This window comes from Hyla sarda, chromosome 1, assembly GCF_029499605.1.
Source record: "Hyla sarda isolate aHylSar1 chromosome 1, aHylSar1.hap1, whole genome shotgun sequence".
NCBI classification, from domain to species: domain Eukaryota; kingdom Metazoa; phylum Chordata; class Amphibia; order Anura; family Hylidae; genus Hyla; species Hyla sarda.
The window spans coordinates 139906399-139924728 of record NC_079189.1 but is presented as its reverse complement, the minus strand read 5'-3'; the positions used below and the strand labels follow the sequence as shown (position 1 = coordinate 139924728).

The following is an 18330-nucleotide window of genomic DNA, read 5'->3' as shown; positions in this document are numbered from 1 at the left end:
GCTAATGTATACTAGGGCCTTCAGGTAGTGAGCCATGATCTTGTGAACTGATTTTATGAATGTACATACTTTGTGTTGGTTTACACATACCCCTCTTTACATCTTTACAGTAAGTGTATGCTACTTACATAAAATGCTTTGTTCTCAGCATTTCCATACCCTTAATACTGTGTTATACCTTATTGGTACCTTACGGGAAAACTTTGAGTTAAGCAAGACCTTACGTATACCCAGTAGGTGTATATAAAAAGTAATCTGGATATAGTTATACAACACAGCTCAGGACAGATCTTTTGTGGCCTACCCATAGATCTCTTGATACCTATGACTTATAGAGAACCCTTCTGGAATAAGACCTTTAAATGAAAAGGATTTCATACTTTAAAAACATGATTATAAGCTGCATATAGCTAAATGACAAAGAGTCACATATACACCTCTTGAAGGTCCTATGCTGACAGCCATAATCGCCACACAAGACACATGAATATGACAGCCATTTACATTATTGCTGCAGATTACTAAACAAAGACTTCAGCCCAGGAGTGGCTTATACTGAGGTTTTTGAAAAAGTCAGAGAGCCCTATAAAGGTTTGCTATATGGGTTCTTAGCACTGCAGAAGTAGTTTCCTTCCTTTTCAGCTCTGAAAAAGTTCTATTTCAAACAAATATAAGGCACCCCAACATTTCTGTCTTCTTGGACCCATATAGTGACGGTTTACTTGCCAATGAACTATGCATTGGTAACAAAAAAGGGGGGGGGGGAAATAAGGATATAAAATGTAGTAAAAATGATGGTGCCATAGATGAATAAACAGTTTTGACAACTTGTATTAAAATATCTCCATAAAATTTATAATTAAGGACAAATTATTTATTACATAAAAAATTTGAAAAAGGATTGTATAATTTACTTGTAAATATAGCTGTTTTAATGTCATTTTTCATTATCACAAATCCTAACAATGGATTTTGATTGTAACAATTGTTTCCAGGTATGTGCCACATATCTTGATGGATACAGAGCTACTGCTGTATGTGCTGTAGGAGGGCCACGGTCGGCAGAAAAAGGAAGGCGTACAGCAGAGAGCATTTTGAAGAGGTAACAAAACTTTTATCAATTGCAACTTTCCAAAAAATATATTGTTTCCATTCCTGTTGATTATTTTTTAAACAAGCCTTTAGACACTTACTCCGCAACCTTCCTGTCCTGCTACAAACCGTTTTGAGGATGTCCTTGGTATTATACAATGCTTATTTGATGTGTCCTATTTTGATCCCATTGCATTTGGGAACTGTACAAGAAATGTGTTTCTGCCTTTCGTACCTATGCCAGACAAGGTGACATTCCTAAAAGTTTGACGTGATTAATATTGTTACTTCTGTGTTTCTTGCTTCTTTAGAACTCGAGAAATGTTTACACAGCTTGGTTTGGAGGATTATAGCTCAGTGCATTTGCAGGTTATTGGCGCTGAAGATGTATATGGGCCACACGCGAGGGGCAAAGATGTAAGCAGTTCCAATTTTTTTGTGAGAGTCTAAATGAGTGTATAATAAAGAGTACTTTTATCTCAATCTAATTTAGCCGCTAACTATAGTGCTAGAGTAACACATCGATTCCTGTGTATTTGGAAAATCTATTGGGCAATCTCTATTTCAAAAGGGTTATCTGGCAAACAAAGAAAAAAAAAACACATACTTACCACTGATCGACGGAGCAGGGGCAATGGCTCGTGCTGACCCAGATCCCAGAAGTGTGGTGCATCAAAACAGGGATCTGTGACAGATATTACAACACAATAGGCAGTAGGGATCGACCGATTATCGGTATGGCCGATATTATCGGCCGATAATCACGATTTTGGGCATTATCGGTATCGGCAATTACCTTGCCGATAAGCCGATAATGCCCCGCACCGCCACTTATACCGGAATATCGGTATAAGTTATCGGCTATTGGCCCTAACCTCCACCGATTATCGGTAACGGCCCTAAAAAAACGATATCGGTCGATCCCTAATAGGCAGCACTTCTCCACTAAAGTACTGTTGGTAAAATTCTATTTTGACATCAATGTTCTCTGTATGTATGTGTGTGTATATATACATATATATATATATATATATATATATATATATATATATATATATATATTATGTGTGTGTGTGTGTATATGTGTGTGTGTGTGTGTATATATATATATATATATCAATAAAAACTCTGTTCCCACTCAATATATATGAGCACAAATATAAAGAAAAGCTGCTCGGTTGGATAACCTATTTAATATTTAAAGGAGTATTCAGTGCCACTGAAAATCTGACTCTTTCTAAACACATGGCCATTCAGATTCTAGTAATTCAGTGGAGCTTCGCTTAGTGTTATGTCAGAGATTTTCAGTCATTGAAATGTCATTCGGCATTCTTGGCTGGTTTTGGTAATTTTGTTTCCTTCTTTGAAATCCCTTTTTTCTTTATGCTCTAGTTGTATTGTGAGCCTTACTGTCTTTTGTTTAAAGGGGTTATCCAGGAAAAATCTATTTTTTATATATCAACCGGCTCCAGAAAGTTAAACAGATTTGTAAATTACTTCTATTAAAAAAAATCTTAATCCTTCCAATAATTATTAGCTGCTGAAGTTGAGTTGTTCTTTTCTGTCTGGCAACGGTGCTCTCTGCTCACATCTCTGCTTGTCTCGGGAACTGCACAGAGTAGAAGAGGTTTGCTATGGGGATTTACAAATTTGTTTAACTTTCTGGAGCCAGTTGCTGTATAAAAAAAAGTTTTTCCTGGATAACTGCTTTAACTATAGGGAAAAATTTAATAACAGTTGCAATTTTTTTTAATGTACTTTTGAATATTAGACCCTTATCCATTTATATGCTTTTAGTAATACTCTGTGACATATTTCAGCTTGTTCGGGAAGCAGTCATTTGGCTTGGTGTTCATCACAAACAGAAAAAAGCTCTAGAAATCTTTGCAAGGGAGATCGCACCTGCAGGCACTGGAATGGGTAAATCTATTTCTCTTACCCCTGTTGTATAATTGATATGACTGATGGAAACAAATGTAAAAGAATAAAACAAAGTTCAAAATTTTACTGTCCACAGAGACTGCACTGAGGCTGTCTGTACATGTAGTTGTTTAAACTGCGTTGCCAAAAACACACACAGGTTTACTGCAGTTTTCGGTCAGTGAAACACAGTGTGAATGCGCTTCACCTGCACAAGCCACATTGGTGGAAAAGTCCTTCAGAAATACACAGCAAAATCTTGTTTTTTCTTTGTTTTTGGTTTTTGCTCGGTTTATTGTCCATTGACGGGCTCCATGGCAATCGAAATCTAATGAAAAATATGTATATCTATAGTTGTTTCTATAGCCATAGCAGCCACAGCAGTTAATGGGGATCACAGAGGTTGAAAATGCATACTTCAGTTCTGCAACATAGTTACACTTTGTAAACAAGACTGTGTTGGCTAGTTGCTATTAGGGCTGTTATACCGGTTCATACCGAATACCGACATTTTTGTGCTGCACGATATGAATTTTTCCCATACCGCAATACCGGTTTAGCCCCTCCCCCTCGGGAATGAATTATCAGCCCAGCGCAGCGCTGCCCCCACATCGGGGAACTAATCATATGTGACCCGCCAGCGCTGTTCTGCTCCACGCCTCCCCCCCCAAATCATGTTACCCGCCAGCGCTGTTCTGCTCCCCCCCAATTAATTATCAGCCCAACGGGTTACTACTCACATATGTCACCCGCAAGCACTGCCCTCTTCATCTTTGTTGGGGGCAACCTGCGCTGGGACTCTATACTGTACGCCAGTGGTCTCCAACCTGCAGACCTCCAGATACTGCAAAACTACAACTCCCAGCATGCCCGGACAGCCGTTGGCTGTCCGGGTATGCTGGGAGTTGTAGTTTTGCAACAGCTGGAGGTCCGCAGGTTTGAGACCACTGCTGTACGCTGTATCCCTATGCCCGGGCTGCAAAATATAAAGAAAATAAACTTTAACTTACCTACGTCGGCCTTACACTGGGGACGGGAACATCCGACAGCCGTCAGCCTATCACCATCCGCAGCGATGTCCCGCCCCTGCCAGTGATAGGCTGAGCCCACTGTCATGTAAGAAGCCGGCTGCGGACGGTGATAGGCTGATGGCTGTCCGACGTTCCAGTCCCCAGGAACAGCGTGAGGCTGACGTAGGTAAGTTAAAGTTTATTTTCTTTATCTTTTGCAGCCCGGGCATAGGGATACAGCGTACAGCAGTGGTCTCCAACCTGCGGACCTCCAGCTGTTGCAAAACTACAACTCAGCATGTCCGGACAACCGTTGGCTGTCCGGGCATGCTGGGAGTTGTAGTTTTGCAACAGCTGGAGGTCCGCAGGTTGGAGACCACTGGCGTACAGTATAGAGTTCTATCGCCGGCGGCCCCCAACAAAGAGGAGGAGGGCAGTGCTTGCGGGTGACATATGTGAGTAGTACCCCGCTGGGCTGATCATTAATTGGGAGGGGAGCAGAACAGCGCTGGCGGGTAACATGATTTGGGGGGAGCAGAACAGCGCTGGCAGGTAACATGATTTGGTGGAGGGGAGCAGAACAGCGCTGGCGGGTAACATTATTTGGTGGAGGGGAGCAGAACAGCGCTGGCGGGTAACATGATTTGGGGGGGAACAGAACAGCGCTGGCGGGTAACATGATTTGGTGGGGGGAGCAGAACAGCGCTGGCGGGTAACATGATTTGGTGTTGGGGAGCAGAACAGGGCTGGCGGGTAACATGATTTGGTGGGGGGGAGCAGAACAGGGCTGGCGGGTAACATGATTTGGTGGGGGGGAGCAGAACAGGGCTGGCAGGTAACATGATTTGGTGGGGGGGAGCAGAACAGGGCTGGCAGGTAACATGATTTGGTGGGGGGGAGCAGAACAGGGCTGGCAGGTAACATGATTTGGGGGGAGCAGAACAGGGCTGGCGGGTAACATGATTTGGTGGGGGGGAGCAGAACAGGGCTGGCAGGTAACATGATTTGGTGGGGGGGAGCAGAACAGGGCTGGCAGGTAACATGATTTGGTGGGGGGGAGCAGAACAGGGCTGGCAGGTAACATGATTTGGGGGGAGCAGAACAGCGCTGGCGGGTAACATGATTTGGGGGGAACAGAACAGCGCTGGCGGGTAACATGATTTGGGGGGAACAGAACAGCGCTGGTGGGTAACATGATTTGGGGGGGGGGTGAAAGAAATACCGTTATATACCGTGGAACCGACATAAGTTACAAAAATACCGTGATACACATATTTGGTCATACCGCCCAGCTCTAGTTGCTATGTAGCTCTTTTGTGTACAATTTATATGCTATCAACTACCATGAAAGCACATTTTCTTTCTCTACAACTATAGAAAGCAAAGCAGTCTTTTTCTGAAACCAATAAACGTGATGAGATTGTACACTCACTGGTCACTTTATTAGGTACCCCCTTTCAGAACAGTTTTTTTTTTTATGGCATACTTTCTACAAGATGCTGGACTCATGATGCAGATCTCTTGTTCCACCACATAGCAAAGGTGTTCTTATTAGATTGAGATCTGGTGACTGTAGAGGCCATTGGAGTACAGTGAACTCATTGTCATGTTCAAGAAACCAGTTTGAGATGATGTCATTTTTATGCATTATTCTGCTGGAAATAGTTATCAGAAGATGGAGATACATTGTGATCATAAAGAGATTGACATGTTGACATGATTGACATGTTAGAAACAATACTCAATATGCAATATTGCATTTATACACTCTGTGATCCCTCAACTTAAGTCTTTTCTGGACCATTGTTGCTTGAAACCAGACTCAACATACAATGCTACGGACAGTCCAGATCTGCAAAATGTGTCAATGGCTGTAAGAACCGACCAATCAGAATGAGTATTTCACTGGCAAAACACCTGTATTACTGAAGTGCATGCACTGACTGGCTATCTGGTGGGACTACATGTTCAGTACTACTCTGTACTTGTGCCAGGATTACCTGCTCTTTTAGGCACCAGATGGGGACGGCTCTATTTTTTTTTATTTTTTAGGGGAACTGTGTACTTTACAGGACCCTGGAGAAGTTCCTGTCCTCAACATAGACAGTGATTTACAGCTCCCAGCAGATCTTTCTTACTTTTATATGTAAGGGACTAGCTTTATCTGTATTAGTTATCTACTTATATTTTATTTTTAATCCAGAATTTTTCCTATTTGTGGATAACATTTTGGGGGCTTTAGAACCAATTACCAGGTTTCCATAGACTTATAGTCTCCACATACAATGGTTCCAACATACAATGGTCATCCTAAAACCAATTATTGTTGTAATTTGATGGACCACTATACACATATACATGTATGTAAAAGCAGCCCTATTTTGACATAAAACTGCATTAGAATGTTATAGCGATAGCTGTAATTGCCAGATGGCTGTTTTTATTTCTTTTGTCACTTTGTGTCCCTGTCCTTTTTTTTCAACTTTATTACGAAATCAATTATTATCTTTCTGTATAATTAACAACATTTTAAAACTTGACCTTCAAAAATATGTTGGGTCTGGCTGTGAAGATACCGAGATGGCTGTGTTTTTGTACTTAACGCTATATTTACACAAGAGAGTTCAGTCAATGGTCAAATGTTCTAAATTAACACAACAAATGTCCCTGTCATCTCTCATTTACACAAGGCCATGCTCATGATTTCATTAAATCTAGTTCAGAAATCCCTTCAAGCACGTGAAAGGGCTTGTTTCCAATAGTCTGAGATTAAATACGGAACTTGCAATATTTCAGTACTTATTTCAGTGCTTTCACTAGGGTATATCTAAGGGGCCTCTTTCCTTTGCTTACAGCCTATAGATACATCTAAATTAAACTGCTGGGTTTAGCATTTGGCTCCAGTGCCAATTGTAAGAGCAAAATTGTGATTGTCCATCACAGCCCCACTTATGTGGTTTGTTTTGAGGGCACACTGCTGTATACATGTACCACACTATCCATAAAACTCTTGACATGTCACACAGTAAGGTTAACATTTTGATCAAGTCTGGGTGTTCAGACCCTTATCAATCTCTACATAGAGCTTGATTCACATGTGGGTGAGCTCTTCACTCCCTAGTTACCTGCTCTCCCCGACTGCATACCGCAGTCTCAATTGTAAGTCGATGGGTCCCCTTGCTTCAACAAGACAAATTGAGCAGGAAGCTGAGGAGGCAAGCACTTAGCTGCATCCTTCTGTTGGTTCTATCTAAGGATCGGTGAGGGTCTAAACCAGGCATAGGCAACCTTCGGCACTACAGATGTTTTGGACTACAACTCCCATGATGCTCTTACAGCCAAAATGCTGACAAAGCATCATGGGAGATGTAGTCCAAAACATCTGCAGTGCCGAAGGTTGCCTATGCCGGATCTAAACAGTCAGATGCCCATCCATAAAAAAATGTAAATATCTGTGTAATGTGTCAAAAGTTTTTTAAAATGAGAGTAACATTTTAACACGCTGTAAGTATGTTGTCCGGGTGAGAATGAAAAAAATGATGCTCATAGGGATTATCTGATTTAACTGAAAAACTAATTACAGCAGTTATGGGTGTAAAAAATTAAAATACACCATATTCACCTTGCTGAGTCCAGCACACTTCTCCAGTATGTCCCGGTGCCTCTGTTTACTACCCCCGAGGACATGCGTTTCCACCTGTGCTGATGACATAATGTCACCAAACACTGAGGCTGTAGTGTGTTCAGAACGTCATCACAGTTCAGGAAGAGTGTGTCATCTGGGGAAACATACAAAGACACTAGGGCCTCAATATATATTGATTTATTACAATGAGGAGGTCAATGATCTTAAAGAGTAATAACAAAAAACTTTTGCATGGAAATTGTTTAATTACTTTATTTGTGGAATAAAAATTGTAAAGGTATCTGCAAGTATTCACAGTAACCAAAGTATGAGCACATGACCTGTAATTCACATTGAGCTGACCTCCATTTGACTCCACTATGGCAGCTGGTTAGTGTAGTATGAGATTTCAAAGTGCTTCCTTATTTATAAATATTATGACTGATAACAAGTACATAGCAAGTTTAGGACACTGTGGAAAAGAAGTCATAAGTTTAACGGTTTGACCTACCCCCTGTTTGACCCCACTCATACAGATAATGGCTAACTATGTCAAGACCTTTCCAAGCCAACAAGGGCAATGGCTTAGTGACAGTGTATTTCCCTATACATGTCATCAAAACAACACTGTTGACTATAAGACATATGGATCCATTCTATCTTGAGAACTTTACTTTCCCACAGTATTACCATTAATAAATTAATAGGAAGGGAAATGTGCAATGCAGGGCAATGCATTTGCTGTACATACTGTTCGAATTATATTGTAGAACTACAAAAATTGGAAATGGATGTCATTGTCCCTATTTCTTTTTTTCCTGGGTGGATTTTTTCTATGTATGTGTGCCCAAATGTAGTTGATGAACTTGTCATAACAAGACATTTCCCAGCCAACAAGGTCAGCAGTTACAATATAGTGGTACTATTTTGCTGCCCATACCATATCTGTGAGTAGTGGCACTAGCACCACACATCCCTGGCACAAACCGTTCAAAAACCACTTTCAACTGTATCTGTGTCCTCAGGATGTGGATACAGTTAAATCATATGGCCCTTACATTTTCTGTCTGGTAGGCAACTTACTGTTGTAGGCCTATATCTTATAGTGCATCAGGACAAGGCACAAGATATACGCATTTCAGGCAGCAGGATTATATTACTACATTAAGTGTGCATACGTGAGGCTGCTGACCTCACAAGATATAAGATGCGTCATCTGCTCCAACTGTTGTTGGATCAGGGGGAGATGGTTGTAAGTTTCTAGGGCACCATTACTTATCAGGAGGCAAAAGGTAGAAATTTATATTTGGTGGGAGGCATATATCAAGTAGTTTTTACTACTTAGTAACAGGTGGCACAGAGTTGGGCAATTGTACTGTGTGGTAGGCACAAAAGGGCAGTGTTGTGTATGACAAAAGCATGCTCGCTATAATTGTTTTGGGGCATAAAGAGGACATTATTACTGTGTAATGAGCACAAACACGGCATTACTACTTTGTAGGGGCACAATAGTGGGCATTATTAGTATATGAGCACACTAAATTGGCATTATTACTGTGTAGGGGACACAGTGGTGGGTATTACTAATAGTGCCCTCCTTTTAGGTTTCACAGAGTAATGTTTTGGATCACTGAAATTGCCACTATTACTGTGTTGGGTAAAGAAGGTGGTACAAGTAAGATACTTTTTATTTGATATTTATGTGTCAGGATGTTGTTACTATTACTTAGTGAGCTGTAGGTTAGCAATAGAGTGGATGCTCTGGTAATCTTAGCTGAGGCTGGGCCCATGAGGCAGTTCACTATCATAGCACCTTTCCGCAGCACAAGCACTTTACATGAATTGGCCATATATATGATTGCATAATAACGCTGCACCTCGTATCCCCACATTTTTTGTTGGATGCCTTTTTGCCTTTTTAATATTATTATTCAGTGTTTATTATGTAATTTTCAATAAAATGTATTATATTTAAAAAAAAAAAAAAAAAAAAAGGAAGATGGTTCTATTACCTTGTGGGGTACAAAGAGGGGGCACTTTGAAGTTTCAGTTCACTGTTATTATCTGGGGCACAATATGGGCACTGTATGTCACTATTTTAGGTAGCCTTTCGGGCCCTATTGCAAGTATTATAATAGAGGCAGCAACAGGTTGAGAAATGCTAAGGTGGGTTGACAAATGAGGAGCCAAAGATGACTGACTGGAAGAAATCTTTATGACTATCTTAGAAAGTTGGAAAACAAATTAAGTAAATGGCTACAGCCATAGAATACATTGATAGGTAGTCATTGGATGAAACTGGAATTTATTAACTCATATCTGCACAGTCCCTGTGTGTGTATCTGTATCAAAAGATGTACACTGATTGGTGGTAATATTAATGTTCTTTTAGTGATTTTATAAAAGTATGTTAATATTTAGTCACTATTTAAAGAGTATCTGTCAAATCCCACAAAAAGAAGAAAAATGTTACTCTGTACCTAATCATCCTGATCATGTACTATTTTGTGTCTAGGACCTATATTTCTCTCACACATACCTTCTTTCTGTTGCTTACTTGGTTTGTCGTTCTGTCCTCACTCTCCATGACTCATCTTCCTCCCTGAGTCTGCTGTGCTGTGGTTGGTCTCCTCATCCAATCACTGCAGGTTGCTCTGTAACCCCCTCCTCTTTGCTGCAGTCAGATAGATAGATAGTACAGGAGTAAGCACAGAGGAGTGCTAGTCGCACCCTTACTTACTAGACTTAGTACATGCCTGTGCTTCAGCTGGCACAAAGATGATGCTGCAGCCAGACAGGATTTTGTTCTGGATAGTATGTGGATCCCTAGTGATCATTCTTATAAGCCATGATTTCTATAAAAAGGAAATAAAAAAACATATATGATGTATATTAGAAAGGTTAATGTTTTGCCAAGATGTGCAAAATATAAAAAGTGTTTGATTCTGAAAAATCCAATTTAATGGTAACCATGGTTATGGTGTATTGGTATATAGGCATCGTACAGTGGTATGTTGATTTTTGTATAGTGTTGGAGGCAATACTTAATTATTGGTCCTGGTATAATGGTATTCTATAATGTTTTTTTGTTAGAGAGCGAGATATGACTTTATGGTTGTATCTCCGATCTTTTTAGATCCTAGCGATGTCCCTGTCACTTGACTCAGCAGCAGTTTTACCATTTATGGACACATTGTTTATGTGTACAGTTTTTAGTGGAATTGTTTCTGTACATAATATAGTGCTAATATTTATACTTACTCGATATATTGCTTTTATTTACACTTCTGTTGGTGACGGTTTATTTCTCTACATAAAATCAGAACAACAATGTTGACTGAAATACATATGGATCCATTCTAACTCGAGACCCTCACTTTCCCACAGTTTTCTCATTAACATTAATAGGAAGTGAAATGTGGAAGAAGTGCTATGTTAATGATCAAAGGGTTCACACCTTGTTACCTATATCCCAGTCAGCCAGACTTTCCTAAACCCTGCATTGCCTGTAGTCTGTTAGGCAGAGAATAACAACTCTATCCCCAACCTCTGGGAATAAGGAATTCTCACGAACCCTAAATGATCAAACTGTTCTACTGAACTCTGGTCATAGGTAAGTAACATTTACAGCAGACAGACATCTATGCCAATACCAAGCCATATGACATTTGTAAAAGTGTACATATAGCTTTATATGAATAGGAGCTGAGCTGCATTACTAGGCACAGCAAAAAAAAACAAAAAAAACAGATCTTGGCCAATTACGTACTTTAAACTGATCTACTGGTTAAACAGGACTCGTTGTATGTGCCATATCAGACATTATTGGTTTTCGATGAGCTGGGCCTTGCCATTCTGGTCAAGTTTCATTAAACCAGATTTTTAGTTTAGTATTCTCTAACATGTAGCTGAATACACAGGTTAATAGTGCCGGTGATGCTTATTTAAAAACAGTTTACCTTAAAATCCATTATGCCGTTCTAGAAAAAAACTATATTCATCCAGATATGCTACTGATCTTCTTTGAGGAATGGAAGGGCTCTCCAGCTTCTCAGCAATGATTATCCTGGCTGGTCCGGTCAGATGACACTGCCCCCATCATAAATATTCATGTTTGACATGCTGAGGCTCCATCCATGTGACCTGTTGTACAGAAACTGGGCTGCTCACTACTCTCTGGTGTAGCGACAATGCAGAATAATCATTGCTCAGAGAAGCTTCTATTCCACGAAGAAGATCTCTGAGCAATGAAGGTAAACTGGCTTTGAATTGGCATCACCTACACTTTTATCCTGTATATTCAGGTCAGTGCTGGTGATGCTGCTGTCAATTTCTCTTCAATTGCTGTTTTTGCTGTGCGTCTGCAGCCATATGTAGCTTTTGTGCAAATCTGCTCATTCATGAACAGTTATTTCTATTAAAAGGAGACCTGGCCCTCATTTACTATTTTTTCAGGTTTTATTTCCCCTTTTTCATGTTTTTCCTTTTAAAAGTAAGGATTGGATTGTAATAAAAATAGAAAACCATGCCCATTTTTCGGAAAAAATTGCTCAAAATGATGAACAGAGTGGAATAAAGGTCATTTTGGCACACAGTGTAAATAAATAGAGTGAAATGCATGTCCTTATTTTTTTTTACCATAATTTACATAGAACTCCCATAGTACATGAGGCCTGTGTGTCTTACCATTTTAAATATTGTGCTCAATCATTATCCTTTATAAAAAGGACAGACAACACATCATGACTTATGTTCTAGCAGATAGTTAGAAAAAAGAATTCTCTTTTATTACATTTCATGGTTTTATTTTTCAGCTCCTGGCCTCACTGCTGTTGTTGGTGGGCGTCCTCGAATGTAAGTGTTACCATTCTGCACGGTACTGTATTTTTTGTTTGGGAACACAATGACAATTTCTGTGCTTATAGAAAGGGAATGTCCCACATATGATTGAATAGAAAACACCTTATCAATTTTTTTTCATTTTAATTTTTTATTGTTAAATAGGTCAGATTAACAAACCGGGCTGTTGAGGAAAAACTTTAAAGGGATCCTCTGGTTTGAACAATCTTCTCTTAATTTATAGAGCCCTAGAATAAACCTAATATAAGGTATTACTGCTTCTGGCAGCCATAACGTAGAGCTTGATGACAATGACTTGGAACCCCTTTCCAATATCTAAGATCAATGTCTTATTAATGGTTATGGTAAAAGGGTTGTCAGTTCCTTTAATATGTTTAGTCTATGCAGTACTCATCTGACTCTGACCAGAAAAACACCACTATTCTGTAAGATAGTGCTGATGTATGAAACGCTATTTTGTAAGATAGTGGATATATATATATATATATATATATAGACAATTTTCATGTTTGTTTTTTTTTGTAACCTACCATTTATTGAACATTGCACCAGAGTTGTGAATCACTAACATCTCTTCCTTTTGCCCTCACAGATCACCAGTCCTGAAGCCATTTTTCTTCCTATACCCAAGAAAAAATGTAGATGTGAGTGTGTTTGTGTGTTCATGTTATAGACTCATTAAGATAATGTAATGTAGCATCCTCAAGCAATTTGTATACAACAGAGGTTAAGCTAAACAGGTCACTTTTTAGCCCCTTTTTGAATATTGGCCCCACATTTGCTATGTCCAGACCCTATCACTATAGAATCCTTAAATATTAGAAAAAGAGGTCTGTCTATCACATTATTTAACTCCCTTAGAATGTGGGGGTTGATGCCATCTGGACCAGGTGTTGTTTTTTTTGTTTTTTTTTATTTTTTTTAAATCAGCTCTGCATTTATTTCTGGATTAGATAGGTGACATGTACTGGAGGGTTTACCTTATCATGCTACATTTCATTTAATTTAATTTTGTGAATTCTGTGAATACAGTGGAGTAAATTATGCTTTTTTATATGTATATATATTTATATATATATTTACCTTATCACGCTCTATAATTCCTCTCTTGTTACTTTTAGTTTCACATTTTTACTATTTATATAGTTAATGTACATTTTGAGGTTAGTTTTACTCTATGGCAATAATTCTCTCTGTCTCCAGCTTGTCCCCCATTCTGCACGTTAGTTGCTGGGTCAGGTCTGTTTTAGTATTAAATGGGCACTGTCAGATACAAAAAAATGTTATATCTTTTACATCTTGGCAAAAAATTAACCTTTCTAATGTACTTCATAAGAAAAATTTATTTCCTTTTTATAGAAATCATGGCTTATAAAATCATGGCTTTGTCCAAGCTGAGGCACAGGCATGGACAAAGTTCAGTAAGTGAGAATGGGCTGGCACTCCTCTGTGTCTGATAGGACAGGAGAGAGCACAGGGGAGTGCTATCGGACAGGAGAGAGAGCACAGAGGAGTGCTATCAGAAAGGAGAGAGAGCACAGAGGAGTGCTATCAGACAGGAGAGCGCACAGAGGAGTCCTATCAGACAGGAGAAAACACAGAGGAGTCCTATCAGACAGGAGAAAACACAGATGAGTCCTATCAGACAGGAGAGAGCACAGAGGGAGTACTATCAGATAGGAGAGAGCACAGAGGAGTGCTATCAGACAGGAGAGAGCACAGAGGAGTACTATCAGATAGGAGAGAGCACAGAGGAGTGCTATCAGACAGGAGAGAGAGCTCAGAGGAGTCCTATCAGACAGGAGAGAGCACAGAGGAGTGCTATCAGACAGGAGAGAGCATTGAGGAGTGCTATCAGACAGGAGAGAGCACAGAGGAGTGCTATCAGGCAGGAGAGAGCACAGAAGAGTCCTATCAGGCAGGAGAGAGCACAGAGGAGTCCTATCAGACAGGAGAGAGCACAGAGGAGTGCTATCAGACAGAAGAGAGAAAACAGAGGAGTGCTATCAGACATAGGAATGCTAGCTCACCCTCACTTACTGGACTTTGTCCATGCCTGTGCTACAGCTTGGACAAAGCCATGATTTTATAAGCCATGATTTCTGTAGAAAGGAAAAAAAAATTCTTATGAAGTATATTAGAAAAGTTAATGTTTTGCAAAGATGCACAACATATAAAAATTGTTTGAATCTGACATTTAAGTCCAGTAGAGCGCTCACCCTAGTCGGGTCCTGTAACATATGGGAGAGATTATTATATTTAGCTATAGAAAGAACCCCACTACCACAGGTTTCCGTTTCCCAGTAAAATCATTATTTTAGGGGTATCAAAAACTGAAGCCAATTTGACAAAAATAGTGTCATTTTTGGATTCCGCCTTCCCCAAATACTCTACTTAAGTTAAAACATAATTGGCAACATTGTGCTATGTTTTCTAAGTTATAGAATTACTGTGCATTTCAAAGAAGCTAGAAATAGTAGAATTGACAAGTTATTCTATCCAAACAATAAATGAATGAATCATAAGTACTTGACTAATTAGGAGATCATCATTTTCCATGTTCACACCTCTGTGTATATCACAGTAAAATTGTCAGTACCCTTCCTTTAAAGACAGCAAAATCCACAATGCTCCCTATATTAACTTGAAGCTTACCAAAGTAATAAAGATTTCCCAATAGCAGAATCTCACAGGGGAAAAAAAAAGTGTCAACTATTGGGAGATGTCCCCTATTGGGGAAAAAAGGCTCAAAACTCTTAATGACCGAATACTGTACTGTACTCACTCCAGAGTGTAAGTACCTATAAAACATGATAAAAGGCAATATTACAGTAGAATCTCCCAGTTCCGTTTAATCACCCCTTATCACCCCCTGTACAATTTCATCCCTGTGTCATCTTATTCCCTCTCTTTATCCCTCCAATGCCATTTCATTCCTCCCCCCCTTGTACTCACTGTGTCATTTTATTGTTCCTTTATAACCTGTGCCACTTTATTCCCCCTGTGCTATATGCCAAATTGTGGTGTGGCGGGTTGTGAGGTAAAGGGCAGATGTTATTACCCTAGGGGCAGATGGCATTAACCCCTTGTGTTCGTGATGCCAGGGCGTGGTTTATCCTTAACCAATCAAAGGTATACCGCTGGATCCTGGGCTAGGCACGGGGACAACGGTAGCTTTACTGAGGGTAGACAGTTTTTATAGTCTATGCAGTACAGCCAGGGCCCAAGGAGGTGACCAGTGACACAGAGACACAGGTTTGCTAGGACTTGTAGTTGAACTGGAGAATTTAGTGCAGGCCACACTGGGTAGACAGATGATTTGACTTGACTGACTTGTGACAGGACGGTGACTTTATCTTACTTGCACTTGACTTGTGGCTGCAGGACTTGACTTGAGGCCTTCACTCCTCTGGACACACACTCTAGGCACGACTTGACTGGACCTCAGCAGGAAGCAAGGGAGCAAAACAAAAAGAGCTAGCTCCACCCAGGGCTTATATGGGGGAGACTAGCAGGGAGCCCATAGGTCACTCTGGGGGTCAGCTGGTCACTGGTACCTTCTGGATAACAATCACATGGTACATTTTATTAAAGGTATAACACATCTTTTAATATCCAACATATATACAAATGGGGAAATAACTACTGAGGACACTGAGGGACACTGCCTGACAGGGCGGGAAAGGTACGGGGCAAAGCCATCCCGTACTGGGCCAATACAAAATCATCCCCCCTTACCACCTGTGCCACATCATTTCCCCTTTTTTACCCTCTGTGCAAATTCATCACCCTCTCTTTTCCACCCCCTGTAACATTGCGATTTGTGTTCCACTTAAGTACCCCTTTAATATGAGGTACTGCAATTCAGTGATTTCTGTAACTTTCAATGCGACTTCTGCTGTGTGTTTTGGGTCATTATCCTGCTGGAGGACACATGACCTGTGACTAGAGTCCACCCTGTGCCAGATGCAGCAAAGCCGCCCGAAACATAACCAAACCTCCTTCGTGCTTCACAGTAGGTACAGTGTTATTTTCTTTGTATGCTTCATTATGGCATCGGCCATCATAGAGCTCATGGAACTTCCCAAAAAGCTTCAGTTGTATCTCATCTGTCCAAAGGACATTGTCCCAAAAGCTTTGTGGCTTTTCGATATGCATTTTGACAAATCCCAGTCTTGCTTTTTTATGGTTTGCTTTCAACAGCGGTGTGCTCCTCGATCATCTTCCACTAAGACCACTTTGGCTCAAACAGCAATGAATGGTGTATTCTGACACTCATGTACCTTGACTTTGTAGTTCACCTCTAATGTCTTTGGAAGGCTTTTACCTCTTGCAGCCACATCCAGGAAGGTTGGCTGCACTCCCGTAAACCTTATCCTTCTGAATAATATATGTAGCAGTCACAGGAACATCAAGCTGCTTGGGGATGGTCTTATAGCCTCTACCTTTAACATGCTTGTCTACCATTTTCTATCTAATCTCCTTGACTTTCTGTGGTCCTTGTTCAGTTTGGTACATGCCATGATGCCAAACAGCTCAGTGAATATTTTTTACACTATCGGCCATGTTTACAAGCAGGAATTTCTGAGTGGAATGTAGCAGGAAAAATTCAGCTCGGAAATTCTGTTGTAGCAGAGTCCCATTGTGTTCAATGTGATTCTTGCTGCACTGTGCACACAATAGATTCTGAGCGGATTCCGTAGGAAGAATTGACATGCCGAAATAGGCATTTCCACCACGGAAATCCCAATTCCCGTCTCCGCAGAAAGAATTGACATGTCAATTCTTTCTACAGAATTCACTTGGAAATGCTTTGCTATCTATGGAGACAGCGCATTTCCCAGCGGTCCTAGCACCGGCATGTTCTGCTGGCAACCACGGTTTGTGGACTGTCCACCAGAAATTCTGGTCAGACATTCCGCAAAAATTCAGCCATGTGAAAGTGGACCTAAATAGGAAGACTGACCGATTACAAGTCTAGTCCAGTTTTGTTATTTTAATTTCAAAATGATTCTGTTGAATGACAATTCAAAAGTATTGTCTGATTTTCATCAGGTTATTTTAAGTAAATTTTTATTCATTATTACTCTTATTAGTTTGGGGAGCGTCGTATGTTTTTTTATCTTCAAAGGATGGGTACCGACAATTTTGTCCATGTCTGTAGCTTTGCTATTTTAGAAATTTTTTTTCAGTGTGCTACAATATATTGTAAAGTATAAACCCACCGATCTCTCCCTTTCCCCTGCCAGCAGCAATTCTTACTAAAAGGAGATCTGTTAGTATCTGTATGGTTATTATTCTTATTTGGGACCTCTATAAATAAGTTCCTGAAAAAGGGGGTTTCCCCAGTTGATGCACAATACTGAAACAGCCAGACATGCAGACTCCTGTTACTTTCATAGACTTTAATGGAGAAAGCAGTAAGCTTGCTTGGCCTACTTTCTGTCTTATTACATAGGTTATAGGGCCTTCCTAAATGTGGTGGTTCCAGAAGTGGAATGTCCACTATAAGGCATTTACAATGGTCACAATACCACTTACAAATAGGCATTACATGTCATTTAAGATTTGATTTCTCTGTACATCTTTCAGATTGAAATTTTTATGGATGGAAAACATATAGAAAAGTTTGTGGATGATCACTCTTTCACTGTGGATGAGTACATTTCTGCTGTAGAACCTGAAACACCAGTAGTGCCAAAAGGTATTTGGACATAAAAATTTGACCAGATTAAGTATATCTTTACATACTTTTCAAATAAAGGTTTATTTTAACTTTTAATGTAGGTAGGGTTTTTACACACAAGTAGGTGGGGGTTCTAT

At 40.1% G+C, this 18330-nt stretch overlaps 1 protein-coding gene across 2 annotated transcripts in view; it reads left to right on the top strand.

The window, feature by feature from the left end:
* The window catches only part of LOC130358667 (uncharacterized), an 84443-nt gene that overhangs the window by 50309 nt on the left and 15804 nt on the right, over positions 1 to 18330 (top strand). For both annotated transcript variants that reach the window (XM_056562227.1, XM_056562220.1), the window contains exons 12-17: positions 996 to 1102; positions 1404 to 1509; positions 2913 to 3012; positions 12462 to 12501; positions 13100 to 13151; positions 18100 to 18211. In XM_056562227.1, coding sequence (XP_056418202.1) covers positions 996 to 1102; positions 1404 to 1509; positions 2913 to 3012; positions 12462 to 12501; positions 13100 to 13151; positions 18100 to 18211 — 517 coding nt within the window. The remainder of the gene's footprint in view (positions 1 to 995; positions 1103 to 1403; positions 1510 to 2912; positions 3013 to 12461; positions 12502 to 13099; positions 13152 to 18099; positions 18212 to 18330) is intronic.